This window comes from Camelus bactrianus, chromosome 11 (genome assembly GCF_048773025.1).
Source record: "Camelus bactrianus isolate YW-2024 breed Bactrian camel chromosome 11, ASM4877302v1, whole genome shotgun sequence".
Lineage (NCBI taxonomy): Eukaryota > Metazoa > Chordata > Mammalia > Artiodactyla > Camelidae > Camelus > Camelus bactrianus.
The window spans coordinates 69,759,327-69,774,826 of NC_133549.1; the positions used below are offsets into that span (position 1 = coordinate 69,759,327).

Below are 15,500 nucleotides of genomic sequence, written 5' to 3' on the forward strand. Positions count from 1 at the left end.
ACCCCAAAACTGCCGCGATCGCCCGAGGGTACAAGGCCCGGGCAGAGGACGAAGTTTGGGGCCCACAGCGGCGGGAGGGGGGCGCGTTGGCGAGGACCGCACCTCTCAGTCCCAGCCCTGGCGGGCACACTCCCCGCCCCAAACGGCCCAGGCGTCCCCATCCTCCCGCGGACACCGGCATCCCCGCCCTCCCCCGAGGGCGGCAAGCGGAGCCCCCCAGGGCGGAGGCAGGTACCCCCGGGGCGGGGACTGGGGCGGGCGGGGTCCAGGCTGCGCCCCCGGCCGGGCCGGGCGGGCTAGCTGGCGGCGCGGGGGGAGCGGGGCTGGGCGGCGCTGCCTCGGGCTCTGTGCGCTGCAGCCCGGAGCCGAGGAGGAGGAGGCGGAGGAGGAGAAGGAGGCGGCGGCGGTGGGTCCCGGGCGGGGGGAGCGCGGCGCTGCGGACCCGGGCGGCTGGCAAAGGACGAGGCGGAGGCTGAGGAAGGCAGCGGGGAGACCCAGGCTGCAGCAACAAAGGGCAGCAAGCGATTGGCCGGGCTGCAGGCGAGGTTAGCCGGGGACCGGGGTGGCTGGAGACAGCGGCGAAAGGTGCACGTGCTTGCAGACACGGGCGAGTGTGGAGCCGGGGGGTGCACGCCCGGCGGGTAGGGGCTTGCTCCCCGTCGGCGTGGGATGGCGAAGAGGCTGCAGCGACATCGTTCTGCTTGCACCCGGCCTGGGGCTTGCAGGGTAGGGGTGCGTGGGGGGTAAGGATGCGAGCCAGGGGGCGGGCGAGTAGTCGCCCGGGACAGGACGGGAGAGGGTGGAGGAGGGGGCGGGATGGAACGCTCCGGGCGGCGCGCCCGTCCGCGAGCTCCACCGCAGGAGCTGGCGACTGAGAACCTCGAATTTTAACTTCGCGTGCCCGCCCGCGCGCGCCCGCCCGCGCCCACCCCTAAATCCTGCGGCCGCCGCCAGCGATCAGCTCTCACACAAACTTTAGCTGCGGGCTAGGGGGTTTGGGGTTGAGTGGGGGAGGGGAGAGGGACAAAGCCCTCTGATTGGCGTTGTCTACAGCCAATAAGGCCAAGCACCTCTCTTGGGAGTAGACCCAATCCTTTCTAAAGGTAGAGGGGGCGGGTAGGTGGAAGTAGAGGTGGCGCTGTGTCTGGGAGAGAGAAAAAGGGGTGGACCAATGGGTGCCCAGAAGAGGCGGGCCTAGCGGTCTGTTGATTGGTACTGGCAGTGGACCCTCCCCCGAGGTGGTGCCGGAGGGGGGGATGATGGGTCGAGGGGTGTGTCTATGAGGAGACGAGATGACCGGCAGGATCCTGCCCCAATGGGCTGCAGAGTACTTAGTGTGTGTGTGACGGACAGAGCCGTAGGCCAACGGGTGGCCCTAAGTATCTGCGGTCTCGTCCAATGGAGCAGTGCCGGGGCGGGGCCGCGGCTCGGGTTTAATGAGACTCCATTGGGCTGTAATCAGTGTCATGTCGGATTCATGTCAACGACAACAACAGGGGGACACAAAATGGCGGCGGCTTAGCTCCTACCCCTGGCGGCGGCGGCAGCGGTGGCGGAGGCGACGGCACCTCCTCCAGGCGGCAGCCGCGGCTTCTTTCTCTGGTAGCAGCAGCGCCCCCGGCAGGCGCGGTGGCGGTGGCGCGCGGCCAGGTCTGTCACCCACCCCGCGCGTTCCCAGGGGGAGGAGACTGGGCGGGAGGGGGCGGGAGGGGGGGGATCGGGGGCTTGTGACGCCCCTCCCACAGGCCTCCGCGCGAGGGTCACCGCGGGGCCGCTCGGGGTCAGGCTGCCCCTGAGCGTGACGGTAGGGGGCGGGGGAAAGGGGAGGAGGGACAGGCCCCGCCCCTCAACAGGGCCTCCAGGGCAAGGGGCGGGGCTCGAGGGTGGAGGGGCGGGGCGATATAAAGGTTGGGGCGGGGCTCGGGTGGTCGGAAGGCGGGGGTTTGGAGGGGTTTTCTGAGTGGGAATGGCCTGATAGGAACAGTTGGGGGGCCAGTGAGTGTCTAGGAAGGACTAGTGAGGGGGTGGATGGGAGGGGATACAGGAGGTGTGCAAGCAGGTGCAGAGGGAGAGTAGGGAGAGGTACAAAATTGGAGATGTGGAAGGGGGACCGAGGGGCTGATGAAATGATGCCCAAGGGTGAGATTGCAGTTATCGGGGGGCAGAGTAAGAATGGGTTTGGGTGTGGTGAATGTGGAGTAGAGTTGAGAATGCAGTGCAGAGTAGATACTGAATTGGGGCAAGATACTGGGGAAATGGAAGAACACTTACTGTAGTGGGAAGGAAGTATCTGGATGAATGGGCATATTGGAATAGAAAGGAAGTTTGCTAGCTTTGGGGTATATGAAGCATTAAAAACACATGGAAGGATGCGATGGATATAGTCGGGAGAGTCTGAAAAATAAGACAGCAAAGCATTGTAACTGACTGTACTTCAATTAAAAAAAATCAGACAGCAGAGCAGACTTAAATGTGAGGGGAGGCTACCTAGAACTTGCAAAATACATCTAGCAGAAAATTTCATGAGGTTGGGAGATTCAGGGAGTAGGAAAAAGTGACAGGTGTGAATAGAGAGGGGTGGAGCTGGGCAGTAGGTCTGGATGAATGTGATTTGTTGGACTGCACCAGAAGTGAGGATGGGCAAAGAAAGGTGTTAGTTTGGGAGACAGGGTTGCTTGATAGGTTGGATTTTGGGGGTGTAACTTGAGCTGGAGTCAGGAATGGGGGAACAGTGTGTCTGTCTCAGGGAGAAGCTCGATGTACTACCTTGGGAAAGGGCATTGTGTGTTTTTTAATTTGTAAGTACTTCGGTCTGGGTGGAGTGCAGGGAATGGTGGGAGACAAGAGGCAAAGGCACAGGAGGGGCTAGATTACAAATGTGGGAAAGAGGAAAAGAGAACCAGTGAACTGAGTCTGGGGTGGAGATATCAGGAAATTCAAGGTAAAAAGTATATGAAGAATCCATATATGGACAGGAGGTGGGAATAGCAAGTGGGAATTAGTTATGCTGGGATAGTGTTAGTTTTGTGGTGCTCCAAGAAAGGCATCTTTTTGTTCTGTATGACTTTGAGTAAAGTACTGTCTTGTGTACTCTAGATTTTCTGGGATAGCCCTGAAATAAAACACCCCATTCTTTTCTTGTTCATAAATTCTACACAGATTTATCAAAATTAATTCGGCCAATTTTTTCCATGTTTTTAAGAAGGAAAGGATAATATTGCAAGTTTCAATAAAGGATAAGACTCTTACCTGAGAACTTCTATTTTGGGTTGAAGTGATGTGAAGGAAGGTGAAGTGATGGTTTAAAAAAAGAAAGAAAGAAGGAAAAGATAGAGGCAGAGGAAGGAGGAACTTAGGGGGATGACTGGTGACTGGCTGGTGGTGCTGACATGGTCAGTTGAAGTTCTGCCTACCAGCCAAACTCAGGCCTCTGAGTAGAGTGGATGTCCGGTCATTGCTGTTATACCAGATGTTTATCTCTCACGCTGCTTGTGAAGATAAGGTGGAAACTGTCTGATGGGAGGCATGACGTGAGTGAAAGGTAAAATAGGGTGAGTACTGGAAGTTGAGGAAGTTCGATAAATAAAGTCCTTCAGAAACTTTCATGGACTTTCGAATACTGGTTAGAAGACAACTTAACCAACTGACCTGACTTTATTAATTGCCAGGATTCTCAGCTGGTGACTTTTCAGTCTCTTAGATAGTTCTCTACCCAGTACTTTCAGTTTTCTTGTATACAGATGCCTGTGCTTTTATAAAGTGAGAGAAAAGGAATTGTTTTATGAAAGCAGGGATGTGTGAGCTATAGTGATGAGTCTTTGCTTGTAAAGTGGTAAATGATGCATGGATGGAAAAGCGGGATATTTCTTCTCTGTGATGCTTTAGTTTGCATTTCCAGAGCACCTTTAAGCACCTTTTCATAGGATGCCCGCAATCTTGTACAATTTTTGTATCATTGGTTTCACTGTTGCTGGATATTTGAGTTGTTTCTGGTTTGCGGAAACTGTGAACTAAGCTGCTGTGACTGTTCCTGTCCCTGTCATCTGGTGCACATGTGCACAGGTCTCTCTAAGCTGTACTCCTGGGAATGGAATTGCTGGGTCATAGGCAGGGTGACTGTTTATGCCGGCTTTTGCCTGTTGTCCCTGTGTAATTAGTAATATAACACCTTTACTTCTCAGAAGTGTCTGGATTTGGATGATGAGTTGTAAGGTTGCCCTAGTCACAGGGTTCTTGTCTTCAACTTTACCAGGTACCAGTCGGACTGTTTTCCAAAGCGATGTACCAGGTTACACTCCCTCCACTGATATATGAGAGTTCCCGGGGCTTCTTGTCCTCACCAACTTGACTCAGTCTTGGTAGTTTTTCAAATTAGCCAAACTGGTAAACCTTGTATTTACCTGATTAGTAATCAGATTGAACAGCTTTTCGTGTATTTATTGGCTATTTGGATTTCCTCATTTGTAAAGTTCCTGTTCAAGTCTGGCACCCCCCTCCTCTTTTTTTTTTAATTGAACCTTGTGTCTTTTATTGCTATTTAGAAGTTCTTTATTTCTTCTGGATACAAATTCTTTGTCCTGGGTGTATGTTGCACATGGCTTCTTCCATTCTCTGGCTTGCCTTATCACTCTCTTTATGATGTCTTTTAATGACCCAGAAGTTCTTACTTTTAATGGAGTCAAATTTATTGGCCTTTTCTTTATGGGTAGTGCTTTTTGTGTCTTCAGACTTTTTCCTACTCTTTGGTTAAGTAGATAATCTCCTATGCAGCATTACCTTCTAAAAGCTTTACTAACCTTAAAAGATGTATGATTATGAGTAAAATACACTCTTCTTGACACCATCCTCACCATTACAAATCTATTTTTGCTTTTCTTCACTTTCTTCTGTTCTCTGTCTTGCATTTTTACTTGTCTGCAACTATAACTAAGAGCCAGGTGCTGACTTCCCTGTCTCTTAGGAGAAAATGGTCATATAGACAGAAGTTCAGCCAGATTAGATTTTACAGGCCTTCAGCTGACTGTACTGCCCTTTTTCCTTTTATGAGCTAGCATTTTATTGTGTTCCTGCTCTGTGTCTGCCCCCATCCTCGGTTCTTTCATATTTGTTATCTCTTTTATTCCTCTACAATTCTGCAAAACAGGGACGTATTCTCATCTTTACAGACAAGAAAACTGAGACTTAACTTGATTCAGTAACATGTCCAATATCCCACAGCTCAGGTAGCTGGCAGAGTGGGGACTTGACCCCTGAACTCTCTAGATCCATCTCATCATAGCACATCTCCTTGTTGAATAAGATTTCAAGAGCCTATTTGATAAGATCCAAACCCAATGAGAATAACTTTCTTACTTCTAATGTAACATGTCCTACTTAAAGCACACATAGAGAAAACTGTTGTGAAACTGGATGAAACTATTGACCTCTCTGTGTATGTTAAAGTAAGTAAAGTTAGAGTAGCAAGTGGACCTTAAGATGTCTTTGGATGGGCAGTAGAGGTTCTGTAAGCAAATGTTTGTAGGTACATGTGTTCATTTTTAAAAATAGATCTGTAATTTTCTTGAGATTCTCAGAGGGCAACCCTGATTTGTTTTAAGGCTCTACTGGATATTCTGTTTGGAGACATTTGTGATAAAGTTAATGCAGAATTCTGAAGTGATCAGAATAATCTTTTAAAAATTCAGGTGTCATTTTAAAAATTAATATGTCACATCTTTGTCATTAAAACCCAGCTAAAGCTAATTTGAAATTAGGAAGAAATCTAGGGTTGAATAGGCATTTTTAAATGCCAAAAAAAGACACTCTAAATATAGTTGATTATTTCTTAAGTAAAAATGCTTAGTTATAATATCATCATTACTAATCAGTGTGCCCTGGCTCCAAAGGCCTGATGACTTCAAATGACTTTTTGTCTTGTCTCTAAAATCCTATTTTACAAGAGATCAAATTTCCTGTAAGGTTCCTAACAGTGTGATTAAAGTTTAGAGACTGAAAGTATTGAGCACTTAAATGCAGGGATGACTGTGCAAATGTAATTCATGGGCTTCACCAGGAGATTTGGGATATGTCTGTACTAATTTATGATGATGATGTTGAAACTAATCTTTGCTAGGGATTATTGAAGCCATAATAGTTTATTGATGGTTCAGTTATTGTTTGTTGAAGCAGATTTACACAATTATAGTTTAATGACATAACAAGGATATTGTCAACTAGGAGAGCATGACATGAAAAATTAAACTTCCAATTAATATAATATGTATTAGTTGAAATGATAATTTTCATGGTGATTTAGCCTCTTAGAAATCCTTGGAAAACATTATTAGCTTATGAATTGAAAACTCTCTATGTTAATGAGTAGTGAGAAAGAACTTAGTATTATTCTGAGAAGATGGGGAATTAAATATTCAGTTCAGCTAACATTTATTGAGTGCCTACTCTGGGCTTGCTGCTGAGTTAGGCTCGTAAATATAAGTTGAACAAGATCGATGTTTGGATGGATGAATTACTGGTTGCTTTTGTTTGTTGCTTCAGTCATCCTTCCCTCCAACCTATATCGGATGGATGCTTTTGCCAGGGTTATTCAGACACTCAACAATTTGTGTGTGTGTGTGTGTGTGTGCGCGTGCACACGCGTGCATGCTTGTACTCCACTATCCCTTTTTGTGTCACTACTCCTGCGGTGGCTTTCTATTGCTTCATCTGTCATGTTCATATGCCTCAGCCTGGCTTTTGTCACAGCCAACCTTATTTCTTATTCCTCTTCAACACATCCTGCTCCAGGCACGCCCATGGACTTGGTGTCCCTTTTGTCTAACAGCCCAGTCTTAGCTCTGTGCCTTCTCCTCAGTTTTCTTCATTCACTGATGCATTCATTTAACAAGTAGGCATTGAACCCCTCTTGTGCTCAAGCTGTGGTCCTGGGAAGTCTTGGGGCATACAAAGATGAATCAAACATGAATCCAGTTCTCAAGAATTTTTCATTCTAGTAGGGGACATGATGAGGTCACTTCACATGTAAGCAAAATACAAAGTAGAAAATTAATGCCAAAGTGGTAAGAAAGCTAAAAGCTTCCTGTTAGAGTGATGTAAGGGCTTCTGAGAAGGTGTCAGTTTGCACTGGGCTATGAAGGATTTGAATTTGGGTGGAGAGACCAGACAGTTGTCCAAGTTCTGCTCTGTCTTTCAAGGTCCAGTTTAAGACATCCATCCAAGGGGTGTTCTACGCATCCACATTCAGCAAGGCATAGTCACTGTTTCCAGACTTTTTCCCTTCTGTAATCAGAGGAACCCTTTCTTTGAAGTGAATCTTGTGGAATAGCCTCTATAAATAGGACAGTTAAGGTAGAGATGTTTTGTGTGGTGCAAGGGATTATGATGGCCCTAGTGTTTAACCCACAAGGGGTACCTGCAGGCGGTGCTGATACCCGAGGCACTTTCTCACAAGAGATCCAAGGAGTGTAGTTTGAAAGCCAAAGAAGAGACAGGAAGGAGTTTAGGTTTTAGCATCTGAAATGAAATCTCTCATGACTTAGTGGTCTCAGGTCTTGACAAAGTCAGGTCTCAGTTTTCCTTTCACAAAATGGGGGCAACAGCGCTACCTTACAGAGTTGTTTTAAGGTTTACTGGTAATCTACCTGGCCCACAATAGGTGTCAGACAGTGGTTGCTATTACTATGGTTTACTGCTTTATTTCTTTTTTTAAAAAGTAATTAGGGGAGAGGAGGGTATAGCTTAGTGGTAGAGTGCATGCCTAGCATGCACAAGGTCCTGGGTTCAATCCCCAGTGCCTCCATTAAATAAATAAATAAACCTAACTACCTCCCCCCACAAAGTAAAATAATAAATAATAAAAATAATAATTTGAGGTAAAATTCACTTAACATAAAACTAACTATTTTAAACTGAACAATTCAGTGACATTTAGTACATTCACAGTGTTGCGTGACCACAAAACATTTTCATCATTCCAAAATAAAATCCCTTACCTACTAAGCAGTTTCTCTTCACCACCTCCCTCTCCCTGCCCAGGCCCCCCTCCCTATCTGTGTTGTTGATGGCTTTATCTGTTCTGGATGTTTTATATAAATGGGATTATATGACATGTGACTTTTTATTTTAATTGAAGGATGGTCAGTTTACAATGTTGTGTTAATTTCTGGTGTACAGCAACATGTAACCTTTGGTCTGGCTTCTTTCATAGCATGTTTTTTGAGATTCATCCGTGTTGTAGCATGTATCACTACTTCATTTCTGTGTATGACTAGATAATATTCCAGTGTATGGGTAGACTACATTTTGTTAATCCATTCCTCTGTTGATGACCTGTTTCCATTTTTGGCTGTTGTGCATAGTGCTGTCCTGAACATGTGCGTACGTGTACTTATTTGAGTACCTGTTTTTCAGTTCTTTGGGGTATATAACTAGAAGTGGAATTATAGAGTCATACAGTAATTCTATGTTTAACTTTTTGAGGAACCACCAAACACTGCTTAATTGTTCTTCATCCCCATAGCATCTCCCATAGGGCTTCACTCACAGAAACAGATCTCACGAGATAGTTGTTGGTTGTCTTTGATTAGCATTTATAACCTCTCCTCCCAATTCACATGTTTTGGGCCTCGAGGATTAATTTTAGGGGAAATAGATGCACGCAGGACTTGAAAGTTAACAAACATCACCATATGGATGATGTCTGATGTTGTCAGACAGCAGATACTTGTTCACCGAGGATGCTGTTTTGAGCAGATGTGCCAATAGTCTGTGCTGGGTGGTTACGGAAGAGAAGTTGTTCAGGTCCCTTCCAGTAAGCGGTGTATGTTCTGTTTCAGAAAATATTGTTGAGATTTGTGGATCCTCACTCAATTACATAATAAGCTATGAAAAAATCCAGGAGCCTGTAAAAGTGAGAGAGCTAAAAATAACTTAGCAAATGAAACTCAGGATGACAAAAGAGTAAACTCTATTATTAATCTTTATTTTTTTCTACCACTGTTTTTGGCTCATCCATAATCTCATGACTCAAGTGTTATGACATTGATTTTGAAACAACACACAGCTTTAGTAAAAGCTTGGAGGAGGCTTCACATAATATTTATGATCCAGGATATTTTGCCTTTTCCTATGCTGACATGAGTATTTCTGAATAGTGTTGATATTTATATAATACTAATGAAGCCAAAGCTCAGTGTTGGACTAAGCATTTCTCTAGATCTGTTTAGAATAGTTTGTAATGAATGATGTAAATAGTGTTTTATTATAAGACTGTATGATACAACCATATAATTTACTGATGTTATTTTGTAGTTAAAAATAAAATGATTGAAAACCTTAGAAAATAGAATAATTTAATTTTGATGTAGTATCCGAGTCCTCAGAATTAATTTGGAATGATTCATTCTTATTTTGATAGCCTTTTAGTCTAACTTTCAAGTTTTTATAGAAAAAAATGAAAAGAGAATAATGATTTTTAGGGTTGTACTTGTGATAGAATATCCTATCTACATATGAAACAAATCCTAGTGCTCTGAAAAAGAGACGTGGTGTGGGTAATTCTGAATCAGGGGGAAAAAAAGCATTTATTATTTGACTTTTGAATGAATTATGCAGTTTTTTTCCTGTAGATTTGTCTTTCTAGTTAGATACTGCTTAGGCTAAAGTTAAATTGATTTTCAATCTATTCTTTTAGTATGCCAATTTACAGGGGACCAGTGAGATGCCAGAAACAAACCAGCCTAAGATTAAAAAATTTGCAGTGGATAATATACAAAGTGGATAATATACATGTGTTTAGTTGTGAATTGGCTGCAGATAAGAGACTTCTGATTTTGTTCCTCTCCTAGGTGTGTGTGTGTGTGTGTGTGTAGCATTGATTTGGTTTGTAGCAAAGAGCTCCTGAGTTACATCTGCTTCTGCCTAATTAACTCTGTTGGTTGGTGTCAGATGAGAGCTAATTGTGAGATTAAATTGAGGAGTGGGGTGTGTGTCTGTGGCTGGGGGAGGGGAGAAGGAGGCTCTAAGGTTGCTTGGTTGTTTTGTGTAATATCAAAGTGCAGTTATTCACAGTGATGTTTTACATTGATTTTTTTTTTTTCTTGCCTTTGGAGTAAAAATGATCACTACTGCCCTGAAATGTGACTTGTGCCAACACATACTCACCATTGTGGAAACTGGTACATCCTTCTCTTAGGTGTGGTTATTGGCCATATCTTGATAGTTCAGTCAGTACCTAGATGCCTGGTGACCTTTGGGACACATAGTGACTGTTGCCTGGGAAAGTTAATATTGACCTTTAAACGACGTTTGGCTCTTTCCTGCCCTGGCCAAAATATTATTTCTGCCTGGCTATTTGAGTAATAGGGTTTTTTTTTGTTTGTTTTTTTTTTTTTTTTGGATGTTGGGATTCTCTTTTGGACTCTTTCACAGATGTAATTTTTAAAAATTGAAGAAGAGGTCTGTCCTTAGAAGAGTGAAATTTACTTCTTTAGGCACTTGCTTTGGGGCTTCATTTCCTGTCCTGAATTCCATGTTCTTAAATACCCTTTACTGGTATGAAAGAGCTAATATATCACCAAATGCAGTGTACCAGTAAACTCATTGCAGCTGTTTGGATTGAATAGTTGTAGAGATCCGTAGATGGTTACTGAACTTAAGGGATGTCCTTATGCCCAAATTAACATTTACTTTTTTTTCTTTTGGCAGGTTTGCCTGAAGATCTGGACAATCTTCTTTTTCGTCATGGACTGTTAAAACACTTGGCGTTCCAATTCTGGTATTTTTCCTTGTTTTATTATATTTTTAAGATTTAAAATGTCAGTCTTATTGAAATGTGTTGGTAATGGATATGAACAGTTCTTTTGATTGTGGGTAAGCGTTGTGGTAATAGCTTGTCATGTATTTTGAGTATTTATTAGTTACAAAATGCATTTTGTTTTAATGTGTGTTCATTTGCTTGTGTAACCAAAATGCCTGAAAGCAACTTTGCAATATTGGATACTTTTCTGTCACCTCTTGTCCTGCTTCCTGCAGTTGTATTTTGTGCAATCAAATTATATTAGTTGATTCATTCTGAATAAATGATGAAAGATGAAATAATTACTTGGACATGGTGAAATGTCTTCTAATGAAATTTTGCCCTGAACCATTTTAGTTTGGAAAGATCAGCTTCCTGTTCTAAACTTACTAAAGCAGAATGATTCCTGTGTTCTGTTGGTGAAAGTGGTTGCACTATGAAAGCCAATGATTTCATTCCTAAACACACTGTGTTCCAAGTCTAACATTTTTGTCGATGATTTATATAACACAAAGGGGAGTGCTTATTAAATTTGTAGGTGACATAGATGACAGAATCAAGATGCAAAACAATTTTTAGCAAGTTGGAGGATAGACTCAAACTACCAAGATGAACTTGAACTATAATAAATTTAAAATCCCAGCATTTAAATTTGCACAAGGAAAGGAATGGAAGGACTCAGCTAGACAGCATTTTTGAAAGAATATCTGGGATTTTTAGTTGGACTGTGTGCTTGGCATGAGCCAGTTGTATGGCAGGGCTGTTAAGAAAGTTCATGTAACCTTGGGTTGCGTTTGTAATTAGATAATGCCTAGACTGCCAGATTTTAAGATGGACATTAGCCAAGCTAATAAACAACCAAGAGAAGGAGGTGTGTGGAAACCATGTGATATGTGGGAATGTTAAGGAACTAGGACATGAGTGGTCTAAGGTGGGGCTGGAGGTAGAATGGGGTTTCATTGTAGTGGTTTCCAAAAGATACTTGTTTTCAAATATTTGAAGGCCTGGCATATTAAAGAATTAGTAAGAATTTCTTGATTATTGCAGGGGAACTAGAACTGGTGGGTAGAAGTTGTAGGAAGGCAGCTTTTGGCTCCTGTGAACAAGAAATATATTACAGTTAGAGCTGTCCAACAGTGGATGAGCTGCCTGAAGAAGTGACAAATTCTCCACCACTGGAAGTATTTTAAGACTTTCTGGCCCATCTGTTGGGGATATTGAACAAGGGATCTTTTACTCTTTAACTGCAGGTTGGACTGGATGACCTCTAAGTCCCTTCGGCCCCCAATTTCTAAATCTGAAGGGAAGAAAATGGAGTGAACCTACAGTTTACTTCAAAAAGGACAGTCCTTTTTAAACTGCCTCTTTCTAGCTGGCTGAAAAAGTATAGTTCAATGGCCAGTTGTTTTTCAGCAACAGAATCTTTGAGAGCAGATATTAATTTCTTCAGTGTATCTGGCTAAAGTTTTGAGGAAAGAGATTTTCCTCTTTCAGTCACGTTAAGTGTGAATAAACAACCAGAGCTAACTTTAATTTTATATTTTATGGGATTTTTCAGAGTGTGTAGACATTGTATTGGATGGAAGTGTTGATGGCGACTATATGTTGAATATTAGATACTGTGTTTGCTAAATTCTCTTAACAGTCCTGTGCGGCATATATTATTATTGCCCTGCAGGTGAAGTGACTGAAACTTAAGTCACTTACCCAGGGTTTCTCCTCTGGGCATTGGTAGAGCTGGCATTTGTACCATTAATCTGATTGCAAAGGCAGAACTGGCTAGAGCAGGCAGTTGTGGCTCTGGGGACGGCAGCGCTGACAGATTTTAGAATAATGGTGTCTGAGCCTTAAGTCTGCTACTGACTGTGACCTTGAATGATTTCCATCTTCCCCTGAGCCTCAGTTTACTCCTGGAGTCGTCCTGCAGATTATGTCAAAAGTTATATGTGAGCACACTCTGTAAACTTTATGAAAAAGAGTTAAGATGTGGATGTTGTCAGTGAAGAGCAAGATTAGAGCCGAGATCTGACCCAACTCCCAGGCCGAGGGACCTTCTCATGGTGTTCTTTGCAGGTGTACTGAATACCAGATTGGAGACCCAGGGGGTTTTTGTGTACACCAGGAGTTTCCCAGAGAGCAAGACCACTGTCTACCTGGTATCAGATGTGTACGAACCTTGCTTGTACTGAGCAGTTTCATGAACTAAGTGGGTACTAACATATCTAGAGCACTACTTTATTAGGAAGGTGAGGGGTTATGTTACTGCATTAGTTTCAATTTTCTAACCTGTGGGTTAGAGAGTGTCACAGACCCTCTTCAAAGGGATGGGAGAATGTGATTCCATAGAAGTGGCTAGGTGGGAGATTTTCTTCCATATGAAACTTGGGAAATAGAATGTCTAGCTGAAATGGAAGAATCAGGATTATTGCTCTTTTTTTTTTTTAAGTTTAAGATTTCTTGAAGTAAGCTTAATGTGTTTCCATCAGATTTTTTTGCTTCATTTACTTATTCTTTGATATTTTGGTTTTATGTTTATGGAAGATATATGTCTTGAACTGCTTTCATGTAATTTTATTAATTTCAGTAAAGGTTATTCATTAAATATATAACTTAGATGTGATCTCTTAAATGTCCCATAAGTGACTCATATAAATAATAAGTGAAAAATCCTAAAAAAAGTTCCTTCTCAGACTGTGACCCAATTTCTGGTTGGAAAATATAGCCCCTGTGGCTTTGTTACATAATACCTGCCTGTCATTACTTCTGTGGTCATTTTGCATCTGAAAAAGTATTACAAAAGAGTCTTTTAATTTATTTTTGGGAGTTCCATTATTGAATTTTTTCCCCCTTTTTATCCTTTAAGGTCTTGATTTCCTAGTTAAAGATGTTCATCATCCGAATGCAGTCTGTCCTGTTGGTCAAATAAGACAACTATCAACATTGCCTCTTTGTCCTCTTTTTAATCTCTAAAGGATGGATGTTTGCTAGATATCTCTTAACATGGTCTGGAACACCCTGCCCATTTGTTGAATTGTAAATGACTTTTAAATGTGCAAGTTCTGTTAAATACAAGGAGAACCTCTATGGGTAACTTTTGTATTGAAGAAGTCATTTGTCAACCATGGTAAAACTTGCAAACCCACTTTATACAGAGTGGATTCTTGAAGCTATACAGAAAATAAAAAAGCAAAAGCAAAGGCCCTCTGAAGAGAGAATCTGCCATGCAGTCAGCACTTCCCATGGGTTGGATAAGAAGACAGTCTCTGAACAGCTGGAGCTCAGTGTTCAGGATGGCTCCGTTCTCAAAGTCACCAACAAAGGCCTTGCCTCCTATAAGGACCCAGACAACCCTGGGCGCTTTTCATCAGTTAAACCAGGCACTTTTCCGAAGTCAACCAAGGGGTCTAGAGGATCATGTAATGATCTTCGCAACGTGGATTGGAATAAACTTTTAAGGAGAGCAATTGAAGGACTGGAGGAGCCAAATGGCTCCTCCCTGAAGAACATAGAGAAGTATCTCAGAAGTCAAAGCGATCTCACAGGCACCACCACCAACCCAGCCTTTCAGCAGCGGCTGCGGCTGGGGGCCAAACGCGCAGTGAACAATGGGAGGTTACTGAAGGACGGACCGCAGTACAGGGTCAACTATGGAGGCTCAGATGGCAAAGGGGCTCCCAAGTACCCCAGTGCTTTCCCATCCTCGCTTCCACCTGTCAGCCTTCTACCCCACGAGAAAGACCAGGTAAGTGAAGGGAGAATGTCAGTACATTATAAATATTGCCCATTTGACTTGCACAGTTTCAGTTAAATTTTATGTGAACTTAAGTTCTGAGTAAAGTTTGATAAACTCAAATGTTTTATCTCAGAGCAGGCTTTTATAATTTAAAAGGTGTATGTTGTTTTACAATATAAATTGTTCTGTATTGTTTTACAGTGTACAGAGGGCTTTCTCATTGGTTGACTATGAATTTAATGTGATGGCAGTGGTTTTTTAAAATGTATTTTTATTTATTTAATTTTAATTGAAGTATAGTTGATAGTGATTTGTTTTTTAAACTAATTGGTGAGTGCCTGAAGGACTAGGATAGATAACTTTAATCCTTCCTCAAGGCAGGATCACATATATTTCAAAAAAATCCAAGAGAGATCATTGTATATTTTTCTCTTTTTAAAATTATTATTTATATATGTTTTTAGCTTTATGAGGTATAATTGATATATTTTTCTCTTTATTATGTCAGAGAAGAAGAATCTGTAGACTAATTATTTTAATACTGCTAGTCTGTGCTTACTGTTTTAATATGTGACCCAAACCCTGTCTGCTTCACTTTAAAGTCATTTGTTATTGTTCACTTCTCAGTGAGTGAAAATGAATGTTTATTTTGTCTCATTGTGTATCTTTTCTTACACTCTGGTTTCTCTGTTATTTCTAAAGTGTTCATACATAAATGGCAGATTTCTCCTTAAGTTTATTGCTACAATTTTAAGTCTTTGGTTAAGTAGAATTTTCCTTTGTTTCATTTCAAAGTTATTGAAATTACCACCCAGACTAAAACCAAAGTAGAACAACAGCAAATTGTTCATAGTGATTTAGGCCCTCCTGTTTGGGGGCCTGTTGTGTATCTTCTAGGTGAGTGGATGCCCTGATACCAGTTATCTTTACGTCTTGTAAACCATTAACCACTGTAGGTAGAAGCGGTGGTTGTTG

At 42.5% G+C, this 15,500-nt stretch overlaps 1 protein-coding gene across 6 annotated transcripts in view; it reads left to right on the forward strand.

Annotated features, from left to right (window-relative positions):
• The first annotated feature begins 211 nt into the window (after positions 1–211).
• The window catches only part of KAT6B (lysine acetyltransferase 6B), a 158,877-nt gene continuing 143,588 nt past the window's right edge, over positions 212–15,500 (forward strand). The window contains exons 1-3 of one of the 6 annotated variants that reach the window (XM_074374273.1): positions 212–231; positions 10,702–10,771; positions 13,656–14,534. In XM_074374273.1, coding sequence (XP_074230374.1) covers positions 13,914–14,534 — 621 coding nt within the window. In that variant the 5' untranslated portion in view covers positions 212–231; positions 10,702–10,771; positions 13,656–13,913. Of the gene's footprint in view, positions 232–368; positions 546–1,287; positions 1,651–2,073; positions 3,552–10,701; positions 10,772–13,655; positions 14,535–15,500 lie in introns of those variants that run through there. The other 5 variants (XM_074374272.1, XM_074374271.1, XM_074374274.1 and 2 more) reach the window with 5 other exon arrangements.